General features: G+C 35.1%; 4 protein-coding genes across 4 annotated transcripts in view; 2 read left to right on the forward strand and 2 right to left on the reverse strand.

Moving 5' to 3' along the window:
- The window catches only part of LOC108720984 (putative nuclease HARBI1), a 5,841-nt gene extending 4,328 nt beyond the window's left edge, over positions 1 to 1,513 (forward strand). The window contains exons 3-6 of the mRNA XM_018445275.1: positions 271 to 406; positions 583 to 730; positions 909 to 1,097; positions 1,253 to 1,513. Coding sequence (XP_018300777.1) covers positions 271 to 406; positions 583 to 690 — 244 coding nt within the window. The 3' untranslated portion in view covers positions 691 to 730; positions 909 to 1,097; positions 1,253 to 1,513. The remainder of the gene's footprint in view (positions 1 to 270; positions 407 to 582; positions 731 to 908; positions 1,098 to 1,252) is intronic.
- A 360-nt stretch (positions 1,514 to 1,873) lies between these two features.
- On the reverse strand, positions 1,874 to 5,209 carry LOC108720983 (uncharacterized). Its single transcript, XM_018445274.1, has 6 exons — positions 3,532 to 5,209; positions 3,400 to 3,437; positions 2,649 to 3,053; positions 2,524 to 2,580; positions 2,315 to 2,435; positions 1,874 to 2,200 (listed from the first exon to the last, which is right to left on the reverse strand). The coding sequence occupies exons 3-6, from the start codon at positions 2,901 to 2,903 to the stop codon at positions 1,953 to 1,955; spliced, it is 681 nt and encodes a 226-aa protein (XP_018300776.1). The 5' UTR covers positions 2,904 to 3,053; positions 3,400 to 3,437; positions 3,532 to 5,209; the 3' UTR covers positions 1,874 to 1,952.
- Positions 5,210 to 6,589: 1,380 nt separating this feature from the next.
- Positions 6,590 to 8,227, forward strand: LOC108720981 (uncharacterized). Its single transcript, XM_018445271.1, has 6 exons — positions 6,590 to 6,768; positions 6,870 to 7,010; positions 7,215 to 7,486; positions 7,556 to 7,685; positions 7,936 to 8,082; positions 8,214 to 8,227. Exons 1-6 carry the CDS (start codon positions 6,678 to 6,680, stop codon positions 8,225 to 8,227), a joined length of 795 nt encoding a protein of 264 aa, XP_018300773.1. The 5' UTR covers positions 6,590 to 6,677.
- A 58-nt stretch (positions 8,228 to 8,285) lies between these two features.
- LOC108720982 (uncharacterized) overlaps positions 8,286 to 8,722 on the reverse strand; it is a 2,084-nt gene continuing 1,647 nt past the window's right edge. The window contains exon 4 of the mRNA XM_018445273.1: positions 8,286 to 8,352. Coding sequence (XP_018300775.1) covers positions 8,286 to 8,352 — 67 coding nt within the window. The remainder of the gene's footprint in view (positions 8,353 to 8,722) is intronic.

Genomic DNA, 8,722 nt, shown 5'->3' on the forward strand with positions numbered 1-8,722 from the left:
TATATATATATATAGATGGAATAAATATTAAATGTTAATCAAGTTCATGTATGATATTATAAATTTACAATTTATTTTATATAATATTAATTCAATATATAAGACTGTTCCAAATTTCATTTCGCATTAAAAATCTATAGTTTACGTTATGTACATATTTGTATATGTTCTTACATGAAACATTTTTTACCACGCTACTAAACAGCAATTGCAATTACTACATACTTTGATTATATAAAAATATATTACATAATAACTTTATACTTTTAGATTTTTCAGAAACGGTGGTTTTCCTGGAGTAATTGGAGCAATCGATGGGACACTTGTAGCCATTTTTCCACCGGAGGCTGAAAGGGAATATTTATTTATAAATAGAAAATTATACCATTCGTTAAATGTTTTGGTCGTAAGTATATAAGCATAATGTAAAATATGGGTAGAAAATAAACAGTATTAATAATAATATATATATATATACAGTTAAAACTTATATTGTTCAGTGGAGATTTTAACATAGATGTAACGTAACTGATGCTATGTCGATTGGAATAATAATAAATTATTAAATACATGTGATTTCAGATTTGTGATTCCAACTGCGAAATTCTCGCTGTAAATAGTGCCCATGGTGGCCGAACACATGATGCTCGAGTATTACGGTCATCGAGACTCTTTGCTCATTTAGAATAGAGACACAGACAGGGTGAAATAGATAATTGCTGGCTTCTAGGTAAAGAATGACTTACGTATTTACATACAGATATATGGTATGTAGTAATATTGATACATAGGACTCTACATCCATGATTTCTGAACTTTAACTCCTTTATATTTATAATTTTCTGTTTTAATTTTGCATGGATTTAATAAAAAAATTGGCAGCGTTAAAACTAATATTATACATTTAGGTGATTCTGCATACCCCCTTCTACCTTTTCTATTGACGCCAAAATTAAATGAAGAAGAAGGAACTCCAGGTGCAAGATACACAGATCATCATGTTCGGACTCGTGTGGCTATAGAGTGTTGTTTCGGCATTTTAAAAGGTCATTGGCGTTGGAAGGAACGAGCTTTACATTATCGTCCACAATTCGCAGGTTTATATACTCTTTCATTTCTTTTAAATCTTTGCAATCGGAGACTTTTTTCTTAGATCACTTACCAACAAATCGAACACATTTAAAGTGACTACTTAATTATTTCACTATTTCTTGCAATACATAAGTGTCAGTGAAATATTTTTATCATACAGCTCTTATTGTTAATGCTTGTTGCGTTCTCCATAATATGGCGATCAAATGGGGGATTCCTTGTGATGAAATACATCTGGATGAATTAGATATATCACCGATACCATATCATGATATTAACGAAGAACGTGGAGAACAAACCCGAAATCGTGTGATCGAATGGTATTTCTCAAATTGACTCAACTTTTAAGATTTAACATTTTTTTACATGAGTTTTTAATTGTATTTTGAAAATAGCTATGTTCAACAGACTAAGCAGATAAGTGAGCTCTCAGTGAATTTTTAATATGATTGATTCTTTCATTAATTCTCTGAATTTAAGTAAAAACTAATTATAATAAAGAATTATTGCTTTGTCTGTTGAACGTATGTGTTTGCACAGATCAATTTTAAAAAAATATTTGTAAATGCTATTGTGAGGAAAAATATTTTGAGATAATGAATTTTTAATAAAATATATTTTTAATAAAATATGTTCATAAAATATAACATGTTTATGTTAATAATACGTTAACAATGTTTTTATAATAAAATATACTTTTTTCTAAACTAAATTCGTCACAACTTTCTTTTCAGTCTTTAAGGTCACTTTGCGAACTTATGTAAATAATGTTTATAAAAAAAAATAACTTCCTTTTCAGTCTTCTAAATATTGCGAACTTATGTAAATAATGTTTATAATAAAAAGACAACTCTTTCTCTTCAGTCTTCCAAATATTGCGGACCGATTGATCGAACAATGTTCATTAGTTCATCCATCTTTTCAAGAAATGATTTAAAAAACCTGGTATGATCTTCGTGATCTTTTTTTTTCAATTCTAACCTTTCTTTTAGTATGGCTAACTTTTCCTGTTTTAATTGCAACATTCGTTCCTGAAGATTGCAGTAGTCTGGTGTATGTTGTTCGAATAAATGTTTTACGTTTTGCTTTATTTTTTTGTTAGAGGTATCTAAAGAAATTAGTTCAATAATATTATGATTAGTTTCTATTAATAATAGAAAGATCAGATAAAATAAAATTAAATATTGTAAATATAACACAAGAGAGAAAACGTTTTAATTATCTGCATCATCAGAATGTCTCTTGATATTTTTGATTGAGATTGGACTAGACTTGATGCAATGTACTTGTTTTGGAATCTGTTCTTGTTCATTTTCTATTGAACGAAGTACATTAGAGGATATCTGAAATGAAAAGTATCTTTATTATAAATATATATTACGTTAAAAAAAATAAATACATCACATGCAAAAGAAATTATATATCACTTACACTTATTGGAAAATTCTCTGTATCATTGTTTGTTACGTCGCTGTGGAAGGAATGTTCCTGAAAATTTTAATAGAATATGAATAAATAATTATTAAAATTTTAAAGTATAATAAGACAACAATTACTTCAAGTCCTTGAAAGCACGAAGTCGCCTGTCTGATAATCTTCTCAGTATGCAAATTTGGAGAGATCGAAAACTTCGTGATTTGCAAAGTAGAAGGATTTTCCAGTTTTTGCGACGAAACTCTTTCAGCGGTCAGATCAGTACAAATCGGTAGATGCAAAGTAGAAGGATTCTGCCATTTCTGCGGTGTCAAAACTCTTTCAATGGTCAGATCAGTAACATCGCTAATAGCACCTCCTTCGGGAATATTAGACATTCCACTGGCCTCGGGTGTTAAAAATTCAAGTAAGTCATCTTCAGCTGGGCTTGTATCCAAAATTTTTGGTTGTCCTCCTCCAGTTCCTGCTGCATAACTTTTGTATGTGGCTACTCTTTTTAGTAAGTTGGACTTCCAATCACGCCATGTCTGTAATAAAGAAAGAATTAATGACTGTAAAGGCTTTCACGATCGGCATCATAATTAGGAGAAACTATTTCCAGACTATGAGACAGTGGCACAGAGGAATTCCTTCTTCTTCTAGATATTTCATTTGCAGCAGACATCTTAATGGACAAACGGGACATTGACTCAGTCAAAACTAAGACACAGAGAAGAAAATTTCAACCACGTTCCGTTTGCCACTGAAGACGTTCGTCACGATTGCAGACGAAATATCTGAATGAGGAAGGAATTCCTTTAAATTATATATATACGGCCTCACAGCTCGGAAATAATTTTGTTAAAGAAAAAATTATTATTGATGTAACTTTACCTTTGCCCATTCCTTTGGTTGCTTTTGCGGACCACAACCTGCAGAATTTAAGGCAGACATTACTTTCTCCCATAATTTTTCCTATATAAAATATATATATATATTATAGTTATTAGTGTAATTTTTATTTACAATTTAATCGATAACGGTGAGTATGTAGTGGTGGCCTCTGTTGAAGCTCGAGTACGAGCGCATCTCAACGATATCAGCCTGCCACAGATCGTCGTATCCCCGGACTATGACGCGCCTTCGCGGAAAATTTCTTCTCGCCGGAGCGTGCAATTCGTCGATGAGCCGACGTCTCTCGGAGCTAACTTTTTTCTTTTTGTCGGATCTCTTTTTCATGATTCGTGCGTAATACACAGGATACAAGAAAAAAAATGTATTTTTTCTCGCTGACGTCACTCGACTGACTCGTTTCATTGATACGCGATTTAATTTATAATAAGACCTGCTTCACGAAGTTCCTCGATGATCGACAGCATCTCGTTGTCGTGAGCGTTGTTGCCCGCTCGGTGCGAAGCGTCGAGTAATCGTAGACGATCCACCAGCTCATTGGAATCATCCCAGTGCACGTAATCGATCGCGTTGTCGTTCAGTGTCATTGCGTGAGATAATCCCTTTCCAAATTTCTTCTTCTACTTCTTGGGTGTAATCGACATCAATGGCGCGATTACGTGTTAGTACTGTTAGTACTATCCTCTGTTGCTTAATAATCGACTCTGCGAATGATGTTTGTGCTTGTGCGCGTTCGTCACCAACAGCATGCTCTTGTATTTGTGCATATCGTCTTCCGTGTAGAGGGCATCGTCGGAAATTCTCTTGAAAATCAACTCGTAAAGACCGAGTGTACCGACGTATCGTACGCCGTCGATAATTATGTTGTCCGCGTCATCTACGTCGAAACATTTATTGCCCTACATCAATCCATCCTTGTGTAGGTAAACGCCGTACACGTGATCTATACCGCTCTCTTTATCTTGCGCTCCCTTCAGGACAGCCTCGACGTACTTTTGATCCAGCGCGCCCAAGCTGGCTCATAACACCTCTCGAGCTTTCGACGTTTGCAGCTGATTTTGAATCTTCGTCGCTAGCGAGTCTTCCGTCGTTTCGAAAACGTTTTCCAACGACTCTATCGTTGGTACGATTTTGGCACGCGGGGTGGAGGTTATCGGTTCGTGCGACCGATCATCGGATTTACGCAGAGTCGCGGAACGCTCGAACGTTTCGCTCGCTTTTTCTCCCTCCTCTTGTTCCTCCTCCTTCCTCTCACGTTTAGGGGTAGACGCGGCATCTTCGTCGCGCGACTCTCTCTTTGTCGCACGCCCGCCGGGGTTATCGACGAAAAGTCGCAGCGACTCGATAAGAGGTTTAAAATGTCTGTCCAACGCGATGCCCTCCTCGATTCTACTGGTCTTCAGAGCGTGATGTTTCTTGCGGATCGACTCGCTCGTCTTCTCGATCTCCCTCGCGATTTTTTCACGCTCGCGCACATCAGCCATGTTTGTCTCTGGCAAAGTATCGACAACGACTGGTTACGTTATGGTATCGCGAACTCGTTAAATCCTTTTCTGTATCGTCCATTTGTGAGCGCACTGTCTTTGTCTATCACTACGAATCCATATTTTTATTGCCAACAATCGCGGCACAACGCACAAAATTCGTCGTACGACATGTCGGTATTCACGTGATCGTTGTAAACGTGTTTCAAGTTGGTACCGTTTGGACGCGCCTCGCTCGGTGGAACGACGTCGCTGTTGTTGGAGAACGTAAAGTAACCGATTTCGTCGATAGACGTAAACAAATTTTCAAAATATTGATGTTATAACGATTTCGAGTAGACATACACGTTCTCGAAACGTACGCCGTTCGAGTAAGCTCATGAGAACGTTGGTTTTACCACAACTTGACAGGCCGCAAATGATCGCGCGTATAGTACTCGGCAGTATTTTGCCGTGCTTGCGCTTCTCCATACGGCTTCCCATTATTCGCGATTTCGCGTCACAGTTCGTGACGTGTAACGCCAGCGGTTGCAGCACGAATTTCATGCTCGCACTACGGGCTGTGCGCTCTCGACCGCCTATTTAAAGGCGTGCAAATCCGCGAGTCGCGCAGTAATAAAATGTATCTCACGCTGTGTCATACATTTTCACGCTTCCGACATTTTGGATTTGAGCGCCGAGCAGTTGCAGTATATACCGAAGATCGTACTGTTACGCGTGTACGGCTATATCGACCACGTGTGGGTCAAGCTTCCTGAACACGTGAAGGCGGATTCGGAGATTCGAACGTATCGTCGCTGCGGCAAGCACTACAATCAGCCGTGGCAGCGGACGCACATCGATGGTCCGGCACCGAAGATAAAGGACTGTAGCGAATGTCGACGTCGCGCAGTGGTCTATTGTCACGTCCGTAAAATTTCATTTTTATCCAGTAATTCTTTTTAAACAGACTTGGAATATCAAATCTCTAGAGACGTACCTGACGCGCCTCCTCGACACGTATAGCAGACGGCGCGGTCAATGGAGGGAGATTTTAGGAACGCCCATAGGCAAAATGCAGGAGATGGGCGGAGTATGAGTGCGCGTCGTTCAGAGCGGTCACGGAAATATCGGCTCCTTCCACTGACCAACCGTATTGCCGCTCTAAATTAAGCACCGCGTGCGCAACATAATTCTAAGTTCAAATATAATTCTCTTTACCTAAGTTCTTAAATTCGGAAATACTAATTCTAATTCCAAATCTAGAAGTGTTAATCCAATTTCTAAATCTAGAATTAATTATAGATCCTAACTTGTAAATTCATAAGTTTTCCTAATTAACTTACTAAAAGTAAATCTGTATTCGCATGAACCCAATTATTAATTGTCCAATTAATGTATGATTTATTATAAAATATATACATATATATCCAATTCACGTAATTTGAGTCTGTGCTTCGCGGATATTAGAGTAACTAATATTAATTTTATATATCGCGCCTACCATTGGCTTAGTTTATATAGGGTGCGTTCCGTTTCTCGCATGATACGCATAGATTGCATAGACAATTGTTCCGTTTCATGTAATGCGCGCATTGGTACCGCATGGAATTTCCCAGATTCCCCCCACCATTAGCGCATGAGGAGCGCATTAGCTACTCGAAGTAAAACTTCGAGTAACTGATGCGCTGGCTATGCGCGCCTGCGTACATGCTGTATATTTTGAAATTTCTAAACGATAACACGTTTAATCACGTTTGATGTGTAAAACGCTTATCTCCAAGTTAAATAATAAAAATGGGAGATCTCGTGGAATTTCCGGTGTTGTTAAACGACGAGATCATAACGCTATTTGTGAACAAAGAAACTGTCGAAAAAGCAACAAAAGGTTAATATTGAAACTTGAAGGTTATGTTTTACTAATCGTAATCGTAATTTTAATTAGAAATTAATCAATATTAATTAAATTAATATATCATTTCAATACAGATCAAAACTTCCTGCAACAGTTAATCAACAAAACATTAAATAAAAATGCAGGAACTGAATTGCCTGCTAACAGCCCAACAATTGAAACCATACTTACTGACTTACCAAATAAAATCATGGATAACAATTTGAAAGATATAGGTTTGTTTTTTTTTAAATATATATTTTTTGTTTTTGTTTTTTTAAGTATCTTCTCATAAATTTTGTTTTTAAAAAATATCTATTGTATATCTCATATATCTACGGATATATGCAGAAGAGACCGCCTACGCACTGACAAGCGTATGGCATGCGAAAAAGAATTCTATAATTGCACTGATCCCAATAATTTAATGATATTTTCAGATGCTGCAAAGAATTTTATGTGGCCAGATAATGCGGTGTATCTTCTGCTAGAATTATACCAAGAAAAGGAAGAAATGTTTAATACCTCATTTAAAAAACATAATATTTTGTGGAAAGAGATTGCTGCATCAATGAGGGAAACAAGTAACATTTACAATGTGACGGGGCAACAATGTTCTAATAAATTATCTGGATTAAAGCGAACATATCGAAATATTATCGACCAAAATAAAAAAAGTGGCAATGGTCGAAATTCGTGGGAATTCTATTCTGTAATTAGCAATTTTTCGGTAATTCAAAAGCAACGAAAATATAATAAAATAGTTTGTTTATTTTAATAGATAATGGATTCAATATTTGGAAAAAAAGCATCCACGAAACCGCCTGTTGAGGCATGCAGCGATGGTCCACTACCACCGACACCATCGACTTCGAATATATACACTTCAACTTCAACTCCTGAAGTTCAAAGTAAGTATTTTTAAAATTCACATGAAATTGAACTTCGTTTATCATTATTGCAAAGCTTATAAAAAATTAATAGAAAATCTGAAATCATAATTACTGTAGGTCTATAATGTGTAAATAAAGTGTTTCCATTTGTATTATTATATGTTTAATCAAATAATTATTTATTTTTCATAATTACATATGTATATTGTGGCCATAATATTAGGATATACTCTTATTTAACATTATTTTCTATAATTAACCATATTAGATTCAACTAGGAAGAGAAAGGTCGAGAGCATATTAGAAAATTTCATAGTCAATATTCGTGAGGAAAGAGAGATTGTAAAAAAACAACAGATCGAGGATAATCAAATTCGTCAACAAAGTCGAGAAGCGAAATACGAAGAAGAAAGACGTGAGCGTTTGAAAATGCATAACGAAAAAATGGAAATATCTAAATCTTTGATAAATATTTTAAACAAATTAGTTAATAAGTAAGATGAGTAAGGTATTTAGTAAGTAATAAGTTTTCTAATTATTTTAAAGAATTCATGTTCTAAAGTTTATAAGTTTTAAGAGTTGTAAAAGTGCACTTTAAAGTTTTTAAGTTTAAAAGTTCTAAACATGTGTTCTAAAATGTTTAAGTTTTAGGAGTTCTTCTAAGATGTGTTCTAAAGTTTGTATACTAAAAATATATAAATTTTTTTATACCAAAGATGTAAGACAAATACTTAATGAAGTAAATTTTGATAATCTAATTATTTCTCATGGTAAGACAAATACTTAATAAAGTAAATTTTGATAATCTAATTATTTCTCAAACATATCATTTGTAAACATATTCACGCAAATCCCATAAATACCGTAACTCGAGAACATTAATTCTTTGTGACTCTCAAGTTAGCAGGCTTTACAAATTGACAAATAAACACTTAAAATTTTGAAAATAATGTGTTTAAATCTGAAAATTCAAAAACAAGCAAGGAAGAAAATTTAATTTTATTCTAAAATAACTAAAATTTACTCTAAAAACTACTAAAATCTACTTTAAATAT

Source organism: Mycetomoellerius zeteki, unplaced genomic scaffold (genome assembly GCF_001594055.1).
Source record: "Mycetomoellerius zeteki isolate Tzet28-1 unplaced genomic scaffold, Tzet1.0 scaffold1568, whole genome shotgun sequence".
Taxonomy (NCBI): Eukaryota; Metazoa; Arthropoda; class Insecta; order Hymenoptera; family Formicidae; genus Mycetomoellerius; species Mycetomoellerius zeteki.

Bases quoted from the DNA above. Each gene is read 5' to 3' on its own strand.
- LOC108720983 (XM_018445274.1), bottom strand. From the start codon at position 2,903: ATGTCTAATATTCCCGAAGGAGGTGCTATTAGCGATGTTACTGATCTG. The intron at 2,436-2,523 runs GTAAGTGATATA...TTTTCATTTCAG, and splicing joins CAGAGAATTTTCCAATAAGT to ATATCCTCTAATGTACTTCG. The intron at 2,201-2,314 runs ATAATTAAAACG...TAATTTCTTTAG, and splicing joins GAGACATTCTGATGATGCAG to ATACCTCTAACAAAAAAATA.
- LOC108720981 (XM_018445271.1), top strand. From the start codon at position 6,678: ATGGGAGATCTCGTGGAATTTCCGGTGTTGTTAAACGACGAGATCATA. The intron at 6,769-6,869 runs GTTAATATTGAA...ATTTCAATACAG, and splicing joins TGTCGAAAAAGCAACAAAAG to ATCAAAACTTCCTGCAACAG. The intron at 7,487-7,555 runs GTAATTAGCAAT...TTATTTTAATAG, and splicing joins ATTCGTGGGAATTCTATTCT to ATAATGGATTCAATATTTGG.